Consider the following 20,325-nt stretch of genomic DNA (forward strand, 5'->3'; position numbering starts at 1 on the left):
TTTTACTTTTATATTTTATTTCATTTCATTTTTATATTTTTCCCATTTATTTATATTTTTGTTTTTATATTATTTTATTTTTATATTTTATTTATATTTTATTTTCATTTTTATATTTTATTTTATTTTTATTTTTTATTTTTATTTCCATTTTTCTATATCATTTCATTTTTATATTTCATTTTTTAATTGTTATATTATTTTATTTTTACATTTATTTCTATTTCTATTTTCATTTTAATATTATATTTCGTTTCATTTTTGTATTTTATTATTTTATGTTTATATTATTTTATTCTTATATTTTTATTTTTATATTATTTTAATTTTTTATATTTTATTTTCATATTAATATTTTGTTTTCTTTCCTTTTTATAATTTATATTTTCAATTTTTAGTTTTATATTTATTTTTCATTTCAGCTTCATTTCGGAAGTGTCACCTACACAGGATCACAAAAGCTGCTGTGTTGGTTGGGTTTTTGCTCCCCTTGTTGTTCTCATCAGCTTTCTCTCCACAGCACATTGAGGAATATTCTCTGTGAAATCTTTTCTGCCTGAGATGTTGCAACATCCCAGTTCTACCCCACAAGAACTCTCAGTCACTCCCTGTCCTGCCTTCCTGAACCTGCTCATTCTGAATGCTAAATTAACCTTTTAATTGCTTTAATATTACCTCACATGCCATTCAAGACTTTTTTGGCCCCTTTTTTCCTGAGGCTCATCATAGGAAGCACCACTCAATGCCTTAATTGAGGAGAGGGGAATTTTGGACTTGTGAACACGTTAAATGTGGTTTTAGTGAAAAAGACTTCTCAAAAATCCCATTTTGCAGCCAGGATGTACTATTCTGCCTTGTCCCCCTCCAAAAAATCACCCCAAAGTAGCTGCAGAACAAATGTTAGCAGCATTTCCAGGTTTTCACCCAATTTTAGTGGTTTTTGGCTTTGCCAGGAGTTCCTGACTGAGCTCTTGCTCTGGTTGAGCCCTGTGGTTCAGTGCCCACTGTAGGATTCACTCTCCATGTTCAGCATTTTGGGGGCTGCCAGAGTGAATGCTTATTACCGCGCCTGAGTGGGCGCAGCTGGTGAGAGAGAGAGGGTGAATCTTGTTTCTCGAATCAGAAGGCTGATTTATTAATATATTATATATAATACATTATTATTATACTAAATAGAATAAAGAGAGAGGTTTTGCAGAGCAGCTAGGCTAGCTAGGAAGAGCTAGAAAAGAATCCACAACAAAGCTGTGGCCAAGGACTCAGTCCCCTGGCTTGCACTGGTGATTGGCCCTTAATTATAAACATAAAACATGAACCAATCACCAATCAAAATAGGTGCCCCTGTTGCATTCCCCAGCAGCTGATAATAATTGTTTACCTTGTCTTCGGAGGCCTCTGGCCTCCCGAAGACACAGAAATCCGAAAGAAAGGATTTCTGTGGAGAAATGTCTGCGACAAATGCTGAACTCCTGAAAAACACAGCTCTGGAGCTCTGACCCCCAAGAAAAGTTTGCAATCCCTCCCTTGCTGCCCAGGGCTCTCTCTGTGCCCTGGTTCAGGTTTGGGCTGGGTCATTCCACACTCAAACCTCTCAGGAAATTTTTAAGTTGTTGGAGGAAACCATGAGGAAATCAATCCCCATGGGCAGAGAGTGAGGAGATGATGGGGAATGGTTTGAAAGGAAAGGAGTGGAGGTTTAGATGAGATTTGGGGAAGGAATTGTTCCCAATTCCATATTTTTATGATATTTTTATGAGATAAGGGAGCTGTTTCTAGCAGAATACAAAGACTTTTCCATGGAAAAGGAGAGGGAAGCACTGGAGGCAGCAGGTGTGGGGAGGAGCTGGGATGGAATTCCCAGAGCAGCTGTGGCTGCCCCATCCCTGAAGTGTCCAAGGCCACATTGGACAGGGCTTGGAGCACCTGGGACAGTGGAAGGTGTCCCTGCCATGGCAGGGGTGGCACTGGATGGGCTCTGAGGTCCCTTCCACCCCAAACCATTCCAGGTTCCCATTTCTGAGGCTCTGCAGAGCCAGGTAAGAGTGGCAGCCCAGGCACAGGAGCCTGGAATGGGGCAGGGCAGCACCTCCAGGGTTTGTGGTGGTTACTCACCCACAGAAAGCTTTGAAATTGTAAAAACCTCAATGATTTTGAAGGAAAACTTGAGGAATTGGCCTCTCAGGCCAGAAGCCCTTCTCATATCTCCCAGTATTGCCCTTCCAACTTCAGCAGCCACATTCCAACAATCCAACACACACCAGAGTTTATTTGATCCCCTTTAGGTCAGGAAGCACAAAACACTCAGAACTGAGCCTGGGCTCAGCTTTTCCTTGCATCAGGGCTGTGGATAACACATTCCCCTTTGTGACCAGCATTTCTCTTTCCCACCCACTGAGAATGACCCAGCAGAGGTGCTGAGGAAAGGGAGCCTGAGACCACCCAGCAGCGCCTCAGGCCAGCCTGGGTGGGCCATTTCTTCCTCCCCAGCTTTTCCTTCTGCCCTTTCTGGCCCTTCCCAGTATGGACCAGTGGGTGTTGGTGGTGCTGCAGGGGAGGGAGAGCCCTGGGCAGGGCAGGTGGGGCTGGGCTGCTCCAGCTGGGACCAGCGTGGAAGGAGAGGGGAGGAAGAACCTCAGATGGAGCACGAGGTGGATTTCTGTGCAGGAGTGGCTTTTTGGGAAGGGTGTGGATGCAGTGGGTTTGAGTTCACTCAGCCCAAGCCCCTGGTGATGATTTCCTTATGCTCATTATTCCTCAAGAAGAAGAAAAGGGTTTGTGTTACAAGAAAACCCCAAATGTTTATGGTGAATAAGATGATGCAAGCAAGAAACATATTAAAAAAAATCACACCATGTAAAACATCAAAACCCCACCAACCTCAAATCAAACACAAAGGAAAAGATGCAGAGCCTCCTCTACAACTGACAGCAAATTCAAAATGCATTGTTTGATACAGCCCTGGGATGTCCACCAGAACACTCAACCCTGTTAGGAAATCTCTTTTATTTTGTGTATAATCTGTGTATTTAGAGCTTGCTTAATGTATTTCCTCTCTGCACCAACTTTATTGCAGATTTTTCACAAAATCTGGCCAGAACTGATGTCACAGTAACCCTGTGAGATGGGCAATGTGGTGGAAGAAATATTTATAGAGAGTGAAAGGACAACTCCAAAGTCAGTGTGGTGTGGCACAAACCCTCCAAGCTCTTCATTTCTTCCTCCACAACTTTGTGTCAGCAACAAAAGGAAAAGCTTCTTTGTAATGAAAACACTTCCTAACACTAAGATGAATCTCCTAAAAAAGAATGAGAAAGAATCTCCCACCACTGAGATGTCAGAACTTTCTGTGCCTTGTCTCCTCAAGAGAAAGGCTGCCTTCCACCTGGAAGCGTGTATTTTTAATTTAATTACGTTTCTCAGACTGTATTTTTGATTTAATTAAAGAGATGTCCATCTGGCTCTCATCCTGCACACGGCTGGTGCCAATATCCATGAAAAATGGAAAGGAGAGAATCTCTCAGCAGAGGAGATGCCACGGTGGACCAGCACAGGGCTCTGAGGTGGGACCTGCTTTGGGATGGAGCCAGGTTGGTCCTTCAGAGCTTTTCCTGCAAAAACCAAGGAATTTGCTCTCCTTGGAAGGCAAATTTGCTTCCAAGGAAGGTTGTAAAGGTAGAAGGGGGAGTAAAGAGGAAAGGAAAGAGCAAGAAGTGTTTGAGAGGAGAAACACCAAGTGCCACCAGCATTGACACTGCTGAAAGTGCAGGGATCAGGGAATCCTGGGTGTGTGTGAGGTTTTGGTGGCAGAATATTTAAAATCAGAATTTTTGGTGTCAGAAGGTGTAAAATGAGGGGTTTTGCTGTTGGAAGGTTTAAAATCAGTTTTTGGTGTCAGAAGGTTTAAAAATCACAGTTTTTGCTATTGGAAGGTGTGAAATGAGGATTTTTTGGGGTTGGAAAGTTTTAAAATCAGAGTCTTTGCTGTTGGAAGATTTCAAATCAGAGGGTTTTTCTGACAGAAGACTTAAAATCAGAGGTTTTGATGTCGGAACATTTAAAATCCGAGTTTTTTTGTGTTAGAATATTTAAAATCAGAGTTTTTAGTTTAGGTTTAAAATCAGAGTTTTTGCTGTCAGAACATTTAAAATCGGAGTTTCTGGTGTCAGAACATTTAAAAACAGAGTTTTTTGTTCCGAACACTTAAAATCAGAGTTTTTTGTTCCAGATATTTAAAATCAGAGTTTTTGGTGTCAGAACATTTAAAATCAGAGTTTTTTGTTCAAAATATTTAAAGTCAGAGGTTTTGGTTCAGAATATTTAAAATCGCAGGTTTTTCTGTCAGAACATTTAAAATCAGAGTTTCTGCTGTCTGAAAATTTAAAATCAGAGAGTTTTGTTCAAAACAATTAAAATCAGAATTTTTAGTTCAGGTTTAAAATCAGAGTTTTGGTTCAGAACATTTAAAATCAGAGTTTTAGGTGTCTGACCATTTAAAATCAGAGGTTTTGGTGTCAGAATATTTAAAATCAGTTTTTGGTTCAGAATATTTAAAATCAGAGTTTTTTGTTCCGAACATTTAAAATCAGAGTTTTAGGTGTCAGAACATTTAAAATCAGAGTTTTTTGTTCAGAACATTTAAAATCAGAGTTTTTGTTGCAAACATTTAAAATCAGAGTTTTTTGTTCCGAACATTTCAAATCAGAGTTTTTTGTTCCAAACATTTAAAATCAGAATTTTAGGTGTCAGAACATTTAAAATCAGAGTTTCTGATTCAGAACATTTAAAATCAGATTTTTTGGTGTCAAAACATTTAAAAATAGAGTTTTTGGTTCAGAACATTTAAAATCAGAGTTTTTTGTTGCGAACATTTAAAATCAGATTTTTTGGTGTCAGAACATTTAAAAATAGAGTTTTTGGTTCAGAACATTTAAAATCAGAGTTTTAGGTGTCAGAACATTTAAAATCAGAGTTTTTGATTCAGAACATTTACAATCAGAGTTTTTGTTGTGAACATTTAAAATCAGAGTTTTTTGTTCCGAACATTTAAAATCAGAGTTTTTGATTCAGAACATTTACAATCAGAGTTTTATGTTCCTAACATTTAAAATCAGAGTTTTAGGTGTCAGAACATTTACAATAAGAGTTTTTTGTTCCAAACATTTAAAATCAGAGTTTTTGCTGTCAGAACATTTACAATCAGAGTTTTTGTTGTGAACATTTAAAATCAGAGTTTTTTGTTCCGAACATTTCAAATCAGAGTTTTTGGTTCCGAACATTTCAAATCAGAGTTTTTGGTTCCGAATATTTCAAATCAGAGTTTTTGGTTCCGAATATTTCAAATCAGAGTTTTTGGTTCCGAATATTTCAAATCAGAGTTTTAGGTGTCAGAACATTTCAAATCAGAGTTTTTGGTTCCGAACATTTCAAATCAGAGTTTTTGGTTCCGAACATTTCAAATCAGAGTTTTTGGTTCCGAATATTTCAAATCAGAGTTTTTTGTTCCGAACATTTCAAATCAGAGTTTTTGTTGTGAACATTTCAAATCAGAGTTTTTGGTTCCGAACATTTCAAATCAGAGTTTTTGGTTCCGAACATTTCAAATCAGAGTTTTTGGTTCCGAACATTTCAAATCAGTTTTTGTTCCGAACATTTAAAATCAGAGTTTTTGATTCAGAACATTTACAATCAGAGTTTTTGTTGTGAACATTTAAAATCAGAGTTTTTTGTTCCGAACATTTCAAATCAGAGTTTTTTGTTCCGAACATTTAAAATCAGAGTTTTTGATTCAGAACATTTAAAATCAGAGTTTTTGATTCAGAACATTTACAATCAGAGTTTTTGTTGTGAACATTTAAAATCAGAGTTTTTTGGTTCCGAACATTTCAAATCAGAGTTTTTGGTTCCGAACATTTCAAATCAGTTTTTGGCCGTTCCGAAGTCGGGCCCGGCCCCCGGCGCCCTCCCGCGGTCACGGCCGGTACTGCAGCGCCGCCGCTGCCCGCGGAGCCTCGGAGCGCTCGGCCGGGCCCCGCCGTGTCCCGGCGGCTCGGGAGGGACGCGGGGCCGTCACGGTTGTCCCCCGGTGTCCCTCTTTGTCCCTGGTACCCCTTTTGCCCCTCTTTGTCCCTGGTACCCCTTTTGCCCCTCTTTGTCCCTGGTACCCCTTTTGCCCCCCTTTGTCCCTCATTATCCCTCGGTGCGGCGGGGCCGCTCTCTGTCTCCCCCTGGTGGCTCCCGGCGGTGCCGCAGCCCCGAGCTCCCAGAGCCCTTCCGAGCCTTTTTTTTTCCTCTTTTTCTCCGTTTTTTGCGTTTCTTTGCCCTCGTTTGCCCCGATCTGCGCTATTTCCACCTCCTGCTCACGCTCTTTACTCGGATGTGTTACCACAAACATCGGAGGTTTATGTGCAAAAAGGAGACAGAGGAGTTTATTTTTACTTTATTCCAATAAAGGCAGAGGCCATGGGGCATTGCCCTGAGATCGCTCACATTTCTGGAGGTTGCAGCCTTTTTATCCCGATTTCCCTTCTCTCTTTTCCCATTTCTGAGGTACTTGAGAGGCCCAGACTTCCCAAAACACCTGATACCAAAGATTCCCCTCAAATGTACAACCCTCCTTTTTCATTTTTAATTCTTATGGAATTCAAGGTTTCCCCCCATTGTTTCTTTCATCTCTCAATGTCTAATTTCACTTATCAGCAAACCTAAAGTTTATTTGTAAAGGCGAACATCTTTTTCCATCCATCAATCACTGGAATCCTTCCCATTGTTTCTTTTATCTCCCAGTGCTGGTTTTATCTACCAGTAGCTTGTTTGGGAAGACAAATCCACTTTTCCTCTCACAGGGATGCTCTGGAAACCATCCCAACCCTTTGGAAATCTCACCCTCCTGGCTTTCCAGGTTTTTTTGTAGAAAATCCCAGACCTGGGAATGCTGCAGGGCTCCCTGGAAGCTGCTCTGCTGCTCAGTTACACATTAAAAACTGTCACCAAACAATTCTGTGCAGAAGGAAAAAAACAAACACCAAACAAATGCAGCAACGTGTGAAATTCTCATTTCTATAATTGCAGACAAATCCTTAAGGAATCATTTAAGCACACAGAGCAGCTGTGTGGAATTAACAGAGTTGTTCACAAAATGAGGTTTGTGAGGAAATACAAGCAAAGCTTTGTGTATTTTATTAAAGCAAAACAACCGCAAAGAAAAACAAATGCAATAAATAAAATAAAAGTGCTCTAAAATGCAGGATAATAACGCAGAGAGGCCGCAGGCAGGAGGGGATGGCTGATGATGGACGGGCCGGTGCTGCCGGTACTGCCGGTACCGGGCCCGCCGTGGGCCAAGGCAGCAGCAGAACGGCCCAAAGGCGCGGGGCCGCCATTGCAGCGAGGGAGAAGGGCTGGGGGCAGGGTGGGGCAGGGTGGGGCGCGCTCACCGGGAGGGCGGGCGCGGTGTCCGGGGCTGTCCGGGGCTGTCCGGGGCCCAGCGCCGCCATCTGCGACCCACGCGGGGCAAGCGGCACTTCCGGCTTGTCCGACACGACGGTGGCCCCGCAGGATCAAAAAGCATCGTAGCCTGGAGTCACGTGTTCGCGTTTCTTTCCTGGAGCATGCCGGGAATTGGAGTCTTTCATCTCCAGACCGCCGTGTGGACAGGCGGTGCTCGCGGTGCATGCCGGGAGATGTAGTTTGGCTGCTCGGGTAGTGACCGCATGCGCAGTAGGGCCCAGCGCCGCCCGGCGGGCGCAGGGGGCGCTGCAGGCGGAGCCCCCCGGCCCCCTCAGCGCCCCCGGCGACGCCATCTTGGCTCGGGGGCGGTGACGGGGAAACCGCCCGGGAAAAGGGATTAAAATGAATCCCCTGTGCAATGGAGCCGGGCTGGGAGTGTTCATCTGGGGAAGGGAGGGCTCCGGGGCACCTGACAGCATATAGGGGCTCCAGGAGAGGGAGCTTGGACAAGGGTCTGGAGTGACAGGACACAGGGAATAGCTGCCCGCTGACAGAGGGCAGGGCTGGATGGGATATTGGCAAGGAATTGTTCCCTGTGAGGGTGGGCATGCCCTGGCACAGGGTGCCCAGAGCAGCTGGGGCTGCCCCTGGATCCCTGGCAGTGCCCAAGGCCAGGCTGGAGGGGGCTTGGAGCAGTGTGGAGTTACCCTGGCCCTGGAGGTGTCCCTGCCAAGGCAGGGGGTGGCACAAAATTTAAGCTCGCTTTCCACCCAAGCCATTCTAGGATTCAAAAAAAAAAAAAAAAAAAAAAAGGATAAAAAACCCCACTCTGATTACACACAATATTTATTTATTACATTTATTAATTTATTATACATGGACAAGCACCACTTGGTGAGGTGTTGGCACTCTGGGGACAGACACCAGCATGCAGTGGTCAGTCAGAGCAGGCTCCTGTCCACCCTGTGCCTCTGCTTGGGAGGTGTGAAAAATGCCTATTTTATGTTTGGCTTTTTGCAAATATTAAATGAATATTATACATGTTTTGTCAGAAAGTTATGCTGTATTCATGTCATCTCTATTCCGTGGCCTTCCTCAGTCAGCACACCTTACCTCAGTGTTTGCATACAGATGCAGACTATGTGAGGTTTCTAAGTTTTGAGAATTCTTTACAAATCCATTTGTCACAGCAGTGGGAGTGGCTCTGCTCTGGGGAGCTGTACCCCCACACTCCTGTGGGGTTACACAGGAGCTCCCGACCCTGGCCTGGCATCCCTGGGGCAGGACCTGCTGCCTTCTGTCCTGCCCCAGGCTCATGGTGACAAACCCTGGGGTGTGAAAAGGGCAATGCAACCCTGGGGAAGGCCAGGAAAAACCCACCCACGAGTGGGGAAAAACCTGTGTTTATCCTTCAAAAACCCCAATTGTGAGCCAGGGCAAACAAGGGGAGAGGAGCAGCCCGAGCCCTTTGCGCCTGCAAACAAAACCAGACAGAGCCCAGCTTCTAAAGCTGCTTCTGCTGCCCTTACAGGTGTTTTTGTCACACTGGCTCCATGTCAGCCCCCAGAACGTGCCAGGAATTCAACCATGGAATTATTTAGGCTGGAAAAGACCTCTGAGATCATCTACTCCAAGCTTTGACTGTTCCCCACTTCAACAACTAGACCAGAGCACTGAGTGCAGTCCTTTCTTAAACACAAAGTTCACCTTTGACTAAGCCCTAGGGAAGAAGAAGCCTTTCAGGAGGGCTGGAAGCACTTTAAAAAAGGGAAGAAATATTCAAAATGAGGGAAGGCCAGGGAAAAACCCACGCAAGAGTGGAGAAAAACCTGTTCCCCACCTCGACGACCAGACCAGAGCACTGAGTGCCGTCCTTTCATGAACACAAAATTCACCTTTGTGAACTTAGGGTGAAGGGAAGAAGAAGCCTTTCAGGACACGGGAGGACTGGAAGCACTCAAAAAAAGGGAAGAATATTCAAAATGAGGGGACTAAAATAAAAGAAAAATTCAAAATGAGGGGATTTTCTGCAAAGCCGCTGGGACTGACAGCAGAGGGCGGCACGGGCTCGTTGCGATGTCTCTGCACCTGCCGGGTTCCCCGAGCTGGCGATTTCTGCCCTTTTCTCCATCCATCTCCAGCCTACGGGAGATATTTCGGGGGGCAGAGCGAGCCCTGGTTCTCTGACAACCAGCCCAGCATCTCCTGCAGCTTTCGATTCTGAACGAGAATGAAACTCGAGACAGAAGAATCGGTTCCTTTTCCCATCCTGAAGCTAAAGCAGAGAAAGGAAACTTCAGAGCTGGCAAAAATATCACATTTGAGGGTACCTACATGTGATATTTGAAGGTACCCAGCTGCGGGGAGAGCAATGCCCTCCTGGCCGGAGGGGCTGGCTTGGAAAGCGAAGTTTCCAGGAAGGAGCTGGGTGGGGATGCTGCTCCTTCCAGGCGGAGTTCAAAACCCCAGGGGTATTTATCACGTATTACACATCCAACAATGTTATCACAAATCCCCTCATCCCGTAACTCGGCTGCAGACTCTGGGAAATGGGATCCATCCCCCGCGGGAGGTGAGCACGGACGGTGAGTCCGTCTGTCCGGCAGTCACTTTTAGCATCTGTGAATGGCTGCAGAGCTCCTTTGGGTCCTGCTGTCCCCTCCCTGCGGGCAGGCTGGGCTGGATTTGCTGTTCCTCCCCAGTTTGAGTGCCCGATGTTTCCTGGAGTTTTCCCTCCCGCTTTCCCACAGCAATTCGCACGTCTTCTCCTGCTCCCCGTGTTTGTTGGCTTTATCAAGGTTTTGTTTGGAAACACCCTGCTAGAGCAACAGAGGAGTGACCCTGGCGAGGGTGGGGGGCTCATTGTCTGCTCTGCCCACATCCTGCTCGCTCCCCAAAGGCGAGAAACTCCCCCGGAGGGTGAAATCCAAATCCTTGGCACTCACAGCTGCGCCTTGATTAAGTGAAGCAGGGGTTGATTAATGAAGGCAAGAACCAAACTGGGCCAAATCTGTGTGCTTTGGGGGGGATGTACACACACCTGGGCACCCTGAGAGTGTGGGTATCCTACAGGGAGCAACCTACTCCACGGAGTAACCTGGCACCGAGCCTGGGGCTGCCGTGGCACATCCCTGCTGCATGCTTGGTTGGATTCCCCCGGGGCTGCTTCTGATGCTGTGGGTCCCAGCCCTGCCTGCCCATTTCAGGGAAGGAGATTGAGAATTTGGGGTGACCTGAAGTGACATTTTGCCGCTGCTGTTTCTCTCACAGCTTTCTCAGGGGGTGAGATCTCCATCCCGACACCCGCTCGCCCCTCGTATTCACACACGTGCCTCTGTGGTATTTGAGGGCCGCTGAAGTGGCTGCTGCAGTTTGTAACAGGAGATGTTGTTTCATTTTTGGGGTTGCTTAACCCCCTCCTAACTGTTATAAACCCGGTGAGTAAGGGCACAAAAATATTGCCCTGGAGGTAGGGGACCAAAAGCTTGGAAAGGGATGAAAGAAACACTGCCATTACAGCTTTCAAAATATGTTTCTCTCGCTGAAGCTGCTAAATTTGACTCAACTTTACGCTGGAAAGGTTTTGCGGTTGGTTTGGGGTTTTTTATGGTGAATAAGTGTTTTTTCCTCTTTAAAACCCCCACCAACTCGCAGGCTGAGTGATGCAGTTTCGATGTGTCACGGAGGCAGGGTGAGCACAGCTCTGCTCTTGGCAGAGTCACTGCAAACCCCAAAACACGAGACTCTGCTCTGGAGTGGGGCTCCAGGTGCCTGAAACCAGCACCTGCCCCCCCGGCTGTCCCTGCAGGCTGGGGGTGTCACAGGAGGGCAGGGAAGGGACAAGTTTCACCCTGGTTTCACCCTGAGAGGGGGCAGGGCTTTGGTGTGAGCTCCTGCAGGATTCAATCCCCAGCCCAGGGGATGTGGGGACACCGGGGGATTAAAGCTGGGAGCTCCTGCTGCAAATCTCAGCCTGAGGAAAGAGGGCAGGTGAAAGGAGGTGAGCCCAGGCTACACCACAAAAGATCTCCAGCGAGTTGGGTCGCTGTGCCTCAGTTTCCCCACATGGAGATGATGCTGTTGCCACACAGGCTGCTGGCAAAGGGCTCAGACTGGTTGCCACAAGGGTTCATTCCCGGGGAGCTGGAGCCCTGGGACATGGTTTGCTGATAATTCACCCCGACCTAAGACCTCAGGCAGGAGTCGAAAATAGCTCCTGTGACTCACTGTGCCAAGAAGGCCAAAGGGTTTGAGACAGTGCCTCGGGGACACCTGGATGTTTTCCTCAGGATAGGGAGGTGGTAAGGTGCCACCTCTGAGATTCTGGCTCTTCAGGTCCCTGTGGTGAGCCCAGGCCCTGCTCCCCAGGTATTTTCTCCTTGGTGCTCATCTGCCTTTCTCCAGCCTTGGCAGAAGTTTGGCTGTTGCTCATCTCACATTCCAGAAATGATGTGTAAAACAAAAATGTCCCTTTTGCTCCCCTGGCTGGTCCTTCCTGCATCACCAAGCACCTGAGCTGGGGATGGATGTCTGCAGAAAGGCACAGGTGAGATGAGTGCTGGCCCCTTGAAAGACCTCAGTCATCTGTGGGATTCCAGTGCTCCCAGAACTGGAGTTCCAACAGCCTGAAATCTCCTCCTGGTTCTGCTTCATTATTTTTTTCACAATTTCTGCATTGTGGGTGCCTTGTCTACTGACACAGGGGCACAAGAAAAATTTGTGAAAGGGAGGTGGGAGAGCAGTGCTGCCTCTGAGTCACCTCCTAATGGGTAACTCCTGTGTTTTCATCCTTTCCTGTCCTCAAAGTGCAGGAAATATCCCCTCAGTGAGGAAAAATGAGGGGTGAAAAAGGCTTTTCTTTCCCCTAGGCCCTGAGTGCAATGGTGATAGGCAGCCTGGAGGGGAGAATGGGTAACTGATGCTGTAACTGCCCATCTTTGCTCTCCCATCACCCCTGTGGCAGAGACCTGGGACATGAATCTGGTGGCTCTTGTCCTCATGAAGGTGTCACTGCTCAGGATGGTGCTCAGGGAATCAAACGTGCACTGATCCTTTAACAGAGAGGCTTGGGACACAAATCTGGTGGCACTTACCCTGGTGCATGTATTGCTGCTCAGCACTGTTGGTGCACTGGGATCACACACACACCAGTCCAACACTCAGACAGGACAATCCCCATGGCCAGCAGGATCTTGGGGACACTCTGGCTCTGTCCTGTGCTGCAGCACAAACTTGGGGGTGACAAAATCAGCAGCCACAGGCGGAAACCGAGGGACTATCAGCAGCCAGCTCCACTTGGGACCTGCAGAGTTTTCTAAGAAACACCACAACAGTCGCGAGCGCTTACGGGAAGGGTGGGCCGGGCTGCAGCGGGGCTGTGATAGTGCTCAGGGGCACGCTGCCCACACGAGGGGCTCCAAGGGGTAGCTGGAGGTGTGCTGGGGATGTTTGTGTTCGTGTAAGAGCAGCTTCCTGGATGGTCTCGAGTGGAAAAGAGAGCAAGGAGGGTAGATCTAAACCGCATCTCAAAATAGGCCCGAAGTTTGACGGCGTTTGGAGCTGTGCTTCCTGCTTCGAGCAGCCCCAAGGAGATGAAAGATGAAGCTGAGTGAAAAAGGAAAAAAAATAAAACAAGAAATAAAAAAGCAAAACAAACAAACCAACTTAACACTTTCTTCACCGAGGCAGAGACACAGGCATGATAGCAGGTCACTCCATGAGGCTGGGATGTGGCTCCAGGAGCCCTCATTCCCTCCTAGCAGGTTTATGGCTTGGAAAGCAGGACAGGAGAGCCCTGGGTGAGCTGGGGAAGGGATTGCTCACTGGACATGGGGATATTAAGGAAAAAGACCTGGAGGAAGCCAAGGAAAGGAGGGTCCTGTTGTGTCAGATCTGGCCTGGGCATTTGCAGTCACCTATAAAAAGGGAAATCTGCCCCTTCCCTGGAGCTGACACAGCCCTGTGCACGCAGCAGCAGCTGCTCCAGGTCACGCAGAAACCGTCTCCAAAATTCAACACATGTAAACTAATTAAAAAAAAAAAAAAAACCAAACCAAGATAAGAAAACGCACAAACAAACATCCCTGAAGTGCCGCAGAGCTGAAAATGGGGTTTGACAGTTTGGAGGGTAAAAAACTCGACCGCTGCTGACTGATAGTGACCGACTTCTCGTAATCCTCACATCAGCTTCCTCTGCTGTGCTGCGTTGGCCGGGCCGGAGGTGGGGACAGCCCGCTGGCAGCTTCCTGCACCCACCAGCCCCGGGCATGCAACACCAACAGAGCCGGAGCAACAGGATCTGCCTTGCCCAAATTGAATTTGGCTGACAACATCCGGCGTTTCGTAAGCAAGCTTTGATGTTTGTTTACTCGCCAGCTCCAGCACATGCTCCGCACCAGCCTGAGGATGAATGGGAGAAAAGGGCTCAGCACCTCTTTGATGTCTCCCAGGAGAGCTGCCAGTGCTGGAAACACCCCGTGGAGGGCAGTCCAGATCCATCTGGTCCCAGTTTGTGCTGGGATGGGATTTTTGGAGTCAAGGTCCCTGGAGTAGCCATGGTGTGGTCACTGGTGCCCCACAACCCCCAGCATATCCTCCATCCCACCCCACAACAAAGGAATGTCTCCAGCACAGCAAGTGTTTTGTTTTTATTTAAAACTGCATAAAAAAAATAAGATTTCTCAATTCCCCTGTACAATATTAACTATTAACAAAACCTGCTGGCTACACACGTGGTTACAGGTACAGACTGGACAGTGCAGACAGCCTGGGCCAGCCCCCCCCTCCCCAGCCCCAAAAAACAAGACACCCGTGGAAAAAACCCAAATTCATCTGCAAACTGAGATCTGCACATGGCAAGGAAAGAACAGCACCCAGAACTATGTACACAGACAGCTGGGGAGAAGCTGCCACCCCACACCTCCACCAGACACCCAATGGAAACACAACAGGCCCAGGGATGGACACAGGACAGAAACAAAGGGAAAACCTGAATGGAAAACTGGGGGATCAGCAGCTGTAGAAGCAAGGCATGGGCTGGAAACCCACATGAATTATAAATAAATAAATAAGTTATCCTAGCGGCCAGAACTCTTCCTTTAAGAAACAAAACAAACAACAAATTTATGAAAATAAATTAAAAACAAAAACTGGAAATGAGAAAAAAAGGCAAAAATGTTATCACTATTCACAACTGTACATCAAGCTTTGCTCCTGTAGAGCTATGTACACATTTACAGCTGTTGGTTTGCATTGTTTGTGCATTTGTGAGGGCACAGAGAAGCAAAGAACCCCAGAAAACCCATGTGGGATGGAGGCACAGGAGGCGAGGCATAACCCACTTGGTTCCCAAGCATCTTCTGACCCATTTCCTTTTTGAAAAAGAAAAAGGAACTACAGGCCCAGGCGAGTCAGAAAAGCAGCACTGCAGGAAAAGTCAAGTGTTTCCTGCAGCACAGCTCAGATCAAACAGAAGGCACACAAGCAGGGGACAGGGAGAAGGGACAGCCACTTTGCCACAGGCCCTGCCCTCCCCACAGTTTTCCCCCACTGAAGCTTTTCTTGCAGTCAGGTCATCCAATTCAGCAGATCAAGATGACACTTGAGAGCCTCCAAAACCAGTCCAAAAAAAAAAAATTACTGTAAAATCTCAGAAGAGACAAAGTTCAGATGGAGTCCAGGACAGCTGGCTTGGATGGTGGCTACCAGAACTTGGAAGAGCAGGTCCTGAGCCCAGCTCCAGGGCAGGATATGCACATTCCCATCTGAGAACATCTGAGGATCCCTGCTCAGTGTTATGGTCAGGATGAAAAAGTCTGGTTTTCTTTGCTTCTTATGACCAGGAGCTGCATGGAGCTGTTACTTGTCAGGCTCCTGGATCAAACTGTGCAGGGTGATCTCAGCTGGTTCCAGGTGAATGTCCTGCAGCCAAGAATGGTTGAAAATATCTTCCAAGGACGGCCTGTCCGAGGGGCGCATGGACAAGCACCACTTGATGAGGTGCTGGCACTCTGGGGAGAAAGCAGCAAGCAATGATCAGTCAGAGCAGGCTCATATCCACCTTGTGCCACCATCTGAGCCGTGCCCACCCTCTGCTTGGGAGGAGAGCAGCATGGCAGCACATGTGCCCCTCCTGCAGAGCTCCCTGGGAGCTGCAGCCTCCCCCGGGCACATCCCAAGCCCGGTACCCACCGAGAGAAATGCGCCGTCGGAAGAAGAGCTGGCCCCGGATGATATCCTCATCCTGCTCGAAGGGGACATCCCCACACACCATGTTGTAGAGCAGCACACCCAGGGACCAGATGGTGGCTGAGTGGCCGTGGTAGCGGTGGAAGCGGATCCACTCCGGGGGGCTGTACACGCGCGTTCCTGCGGGGCACAGCAGCTCGTCAGCCCTCGGCACAGCATCCCCGGCACCCGGCGTGACCCGCCCGCCTTCCCGCCAGCACGTGACTCTTGTTTACAAACTTTGGGTTGTAAAAGGAAGGCGCGGGTGCCAGAAGAGGGCAGCAGGGCCCGGGAAAGGCCCGGCCGTTACATGCGAGGAAAAAACCCACCTACGGGTGGGGAAAAAAACCACGCCTTCCCCCCGCTCCGCGCAATGGTAAAAAAATAAAATTTAAATTATAAACCAAGGCAAACAAGAGGAGAGGAGCAGCCCCAGCCCTTCCGCACCTGCAAACTAAACCGGCCGGTGCTCGGGTTTTGCAAACCCCCCCTCCGCTCCCCCCTCCCCAGGGTGTTTTTGTCACGCTGGCTTCCCCCGCCCCAGCCCGAGCCAGCCCGGGTGACGGAGGCTGTCAGCAGGGCCGGGAGCCGGCTCCCGTTTCACAACATCCTCCCCGTGCCAAACAGAACTTGGCAGCGGCTGCAGAATTCATGCCGGCCACCCCCGGCACGGGGAAACCTCCGGAGCCCGGCCCGGCCGCGCACCGGCTATGGGCTCACCGTCAAACTGCGTGTAGAGCGTGTCCTTGAGGAAGGTGCCCGAACCGAAGTCGATGAGCTTGAGCTCGCCCGTGGCCAGGTCGAGCAGGATGTTCTCGTCCTTGATGTCGCGGTGCAGGACGCCGCAGTTGTTGCAGTGCCGCACGGCCTCCAGCACCTGGCGGAACAGCCCCCGCGCCATCTCCTCGGGCAGGAACCCCCGCTCCGTGATGAAGTCAAAGAGGTCCTGAGACGGCTCCGGACGCTCCATCACCACCACGAAGCTGTCCGGGAGCTCGAACCAGTCCAGGAGCTGGATGACGCCGTGGAAGCCGGAGCCCACCTTGTTCAGGAGCACGATCTCCAGAGGGACGCGGCTGCCGCCGGGCTGCGGGGGCACCACGCTGCCATCAGCGGGGCTGAGCCACCCCCGCCCGCGGCAAGCCCGGGTGTTCCCCTGCCCGCACCCACCGATCCGGGGGATGCTCCGGTGTCTCCCTGCCCGCTCCCACCGGTGCTGGACATCCCGGTGTCCCCCTGCCCGCCCCCATCGGCGCCAGGCATTCCCGGCCCGGGATGCTCCGCGTCCCCCGGTGACCCCGCACCGCTCCCCCCGCGCCGTCCCGGTTTCCATCCTCCCGTCTCTGCTCATCCCCGCCCGGCACGCTGGCTTCTCCCGCTGGCCCCGCGCACTCACCAGCTCTCCCCACTGCGAGATGCGGTCCCGGGCCACGCGTTTGATCGCCACCTGCGAGCCAAGGGGAACGGCGGGATGAGCTCGGCGCCGGGATGAGCTCGGCGCCCGCGCCGCCGAGCCCCCTCCCGCTCCGCCCGCCCCGCCACTTACCGGGGCGCCGTCCGAGAGGCGGATCCCCGAGTAAACGCTGCCGAAGCCGCCGCTCCCCAGCAACGGGCCCACCCGGTACAGCTGCTCCAGCGGCTCCTTCTCCTTCCCTGTGGACGAGACCCGCCCGTCAGCGCTCCGCCCGCTGCCCCGGCCGGCCCCGAGCCGGGACGGGCACCCCCACACCGGCCGTCCCTCACCTGGCTGGATCTTGGCGGGGTGCAGCTCGCCGGCGGTCCCGGAGCGGAGGTGCGCCAGCGAGGTGATTTTGGAGAGCAGCATGCCGGCGTTGGGGCCGGTGGCGGTGCTGGGGCCGGTGGCGGCACCTGCGGCGGGGCGCGGGGCCGGGCAGGGCTGTGAGGGCTGTGAGGGCGCTGAGGGCAGGGCAGGGCGGGCTGCGGGCGCGAGCGGCCGCTCCGCGCGAGGCCCGGCCGCGTGTGGCGCGCGGCCCCTGCCGGCCCCGCGAGCCGCAGGGGCCGGGGGCGGGGCCGCACGCCCCGCGGGGCGTGGTTACGCATCATAACCACGCCCCTCCTAGGCCCGGCGGCCAATGAGGAGCGGGCGCGGCGGCGGCGCGCGCGGGCAGCGCTGCCCGGGCGGCCCCGCGCGGTCACGGAGCCCCGCCCACGGCCACGCCCAGCGGCGCCGGTTCGCGCGCTGCGTTTTCCCGGGAATCGCCGCTCCCCCGTGCCCGGCGTCCCCCGGGCTCGCCCCGCCGCTCCGCTCTTCCGCTCTTGCTCCATCACGCGCCAACCAGCGCGTGAACTTTTCCCCTTTCCAGTAAAAGTGGCCATGTGGCCCTTCCAGCTGCGGGCTCTTGACTAATATCGCTGTTTTTAGGGTTTTTTACCCTCCACCCCCCCCACACCCCGTCTTCTTTTTTCCGCAGAAGTCGCTGGCTGAGATGCCTCCCCGAGTTCCAGAGATAAGATAAATAATTTACTGGATGGAGATCTCTGATTACTCACTCTATTAGCATTTGGAGCAAAGAGCTACAGCCACTGGGAGCTGAATTATTCCAGACAAAGCCCATCTGGGCTCCTGCTCCTAAGCAAGACCGAAGAGTTCCTGGCATCCCACACATACTTGTGGGATGAATTGCTTGAAATCGAATGGGGTTTACTGGAAATGCTGGTGAGATCCTATCCCCTTCAGTGTTAAGAAAAAGGATTAAATACAACCAAGATGCACCCCCCAAACTGGGGTTTGGAGCTGTGGCCCAGCCCTTGCAGTGACCGGGAAGGACTCACCACCACAGCTGCTCCTTTTAGATTTACCCAGAATGTGACACATCCTCTTTCTGGGGCTGAGCCAACCAAAAACTGGAAAATCTTCCTTCCGTTTTACCCAGAAAGTGACATTTTTTATTTAGGGAAAAGTGTGGAAAATCTGACGCAGCACCTCCATTCCTCTTTGTTTAAAATACATAATTGTTTAAAAAAAAAATTTAATATATTGTTGTTGCAATTCGAGGTGATGCAAGCTGAGAGTGGGGCAGAGGGGCAGGCAGTGCCTTATTCCCAGCCCCGACGCCTGGGCACATTTGGGACAACTGGTTCTGCCAGTCCCTGCTCAGCCGTGGGATGAGGTGACTTAGCATTTGGCCCCGAACTCATTATCAAATTCCTTGCCAGGATGATGAAAGGCACCGAAGGGGACCTGTTGACAAACAGAGCTCGGCCTGGCTTTCCCGGGGCTGCCTGTCCCTGACTCCTCAGAAGCAGCTCTGCCCAAACCTGCTCATTAGCGTCGCAGGGAGCAGCAGCGTGCCTTGCAAGAGCCATGAGCTGGGGCCAAAATCATCCTCGTGCGTGAACCTGCCCAGCTGCTGCGCTGAGTCAGCGCCGGCTCCTCCTGCTGGCAGCAGGGCTGGGTCCCCTTGGGTCGGGGAAACCCCTCCTGGCCGAGGAGAGCTCAGTGTTGGGTCCCTTTGGGTCAGGGAAATCCCTCCTGGCAGGTGAGGGGAGTTCTTGGAGCAGGGAAACCCTTCCTGGCAGAGAGGAGCTCAGGGTTGGGTGCCCTTGGGTCAAGGAGACTCCTCCTGGCAGAGGGGAGCTCAGGGCTGGGTCCCTTTGGGTCAGGGAACCCCTCCCAGCAGAGAGGAGCTCAGGGTTGGGTGCCCTTGGATGGAGGGAACCCCTTGGATGGGGAGAACCCCTCCTGGAAGAGGAGAGCTCAGGGTTGGGTCCTCTTGGAGCAGGGAAACCCCTCCTGGCAGAAAGGAGCTCAGGGTTGGGCCTCTTTGGATGGAGGGAACTCTCCTGGCAGAAAGGAGCTCAGGGTTGGGTCCCCTTGGAGCAGGGAAATCCCTCCTGGCACAGGGGAGCTCAGGGTTGGGTCCCCTTGGAGCAGGGAAATCCCTCATGACAGAGGGGAGATCAGGGTTGGGTCCTCTTGGAGCAGGGAAATCCCTCATGACAGAGGGGAGCTCAGGGTTGGGTCTCTTTGGATGGGGAAATCCCTCCTGGCACAGGGGAGCTCAGGGTTGGGTGCCCTTGGATCAGGAAATCCCTCCCGGCAGAGGGGAGATCAGGTTTGGGTCTCTTTGGAGCAGGGAAACCCCTCCTGGCAGGTGAGGGGAGCTCAGGGCTTGGTCCCCTTGGATTTGGGAACCCCTCCTGGCAGAGGGGAGCTCAGGGTTGAGTCCCTTTGGGTTGGAAAACTCCTCCTGGCAGAGGGGAGCTCAGGACTGGATCCCCTTGGATTTGGGAACTCCTGCTCCCTGTCCTGGCCACGTGCAGCTGGGAGGCAGCCACACTTCCCAGCCATGTCCATCTCTCTCCAGATTCACCCACCCAGATGCATTCCTGTTCCCAAAATGACCCCAAAGCAGGGCAGGGAGCCACCTTTCCCCCTCAGACACTCACCTTTCCCTGCCAGCCCGGGTGAGGCCATGGGGATGTGTCAGAAATTCAAACTAAAACAGAACAAACCCCTTCCTGCTGCCCAAACCCAGTTTGCCCTCATCCCTGGGGATCTCTTCTCTCCCCATCCCTGTTCCCCTGGGGTGAAACCCGCCGAGGATGAGGATGAGGATGGTGGGTGCAGGACAGCAGTGACATCCCTAAACATGGGGAATGTCCTGGAGGTCCTGCCCTGGCCAGAGCTGC

The 20,325-nt window shown here is 50.9% G+C and overlaps 1 protein-coding gene and 1 long non-coding RNA gene across 3 annotated transcripts; both read right to left on the reverse strand.

Moving 5' to 3' along the window:
* Positions 1 to 6,424: 6,424 nt before the first annotated feature.
* Positions 6,425 to 7,543, reverse strand: LOC132083394 (uncharacterized). The gene is made up of 2 exons (XR_009419924.1): positions 7,434 to 7,543; positions 6,425 to 6,996 (listed from the first exon to the last, which is right to left on the reverse strand). It is a non-coding gene; the product is annotated as an uncharacterized LOC132083394 (long non-coding RNA).
* A 6,535-nt stretch (positions 7,544 to 14,078) lies between these two features.
* PIM1 (Pim-1 proto-oncogene, serine/threonine kinase) lies at positions 14,079 to 17,635 on the reverse strand. Of its 2 annotated transcripts, XM_059488017.1 has the most exons (6): positions 17,416 to 17,635; positions 17,219 to 17,325; positions 17,069 to 17,119; positions 16,393 to 16,759; positions 15,637 to 15,813; positions 14,079 to 15,455 (listed from the first exon to the last, which is right to left on the reverse strand). In XM_059488017.1, exons 1-6 carry the CDS (start codon positions 17,495 to 17,497, stop codon positions 15,304 to 15,306), a joined length of 936 nt encoding a protein of 311 aa, XP_059344000.1. In that variant the 5' UTR covers positions 17,498 to 17,635; the 3' UTR covers positions 14,079 to 15,303. The 2 variants fall into 2 exon arrangements, with proteins under 2 accessions (XP_059344000.1, XP_059343999.1); XM_059488016.1 differs by having other exon boundaries at positions 16,393 to 17,119.
* Between the last annotated feature and the right edge of the window lie 2,690 nt (positions 17,636 to 20,325).

The sequence above is a fragment of the Ammospiza nelsoni genome, chromosome 23, assembly GCF_027579445.1.
Source record: "Ammospiza nelsoni isolate bAmmNel1 chromosome 23, bAmmNel1.pri, whole genome shotgun sequence".
NCBI classification, from domain to species: Eukaryota; Metazoa; Chordata; class Aves; order Passeriformes; family Passerellidae; genus Ammospiza; species Ammospiza nelsoni.

Coding starts and splice junctions, on each gene's coding strand:
- PIM1 (XM_059488016.1), bottom strand. CDS start 17,497: ATGCTGCTCTCCAAAATCACCTCGCTGGCGCACCTCCGCTCCGGGACC. Junction 17,120..17,218: donor GCCTCTCGGACGGCGCCCCG/GTAAGTGGCGGG, acceptor CTTGGCTCGCAG/GTGGCGATCAAACGCGTGGC. Junction 15,456..15,636: donor CCGACGGCGCATTTCTCTCG/GTGGGTACCGGG, acceptor CTTTCTCCCCAG/AGTGCCAGCACCTCATCAAG.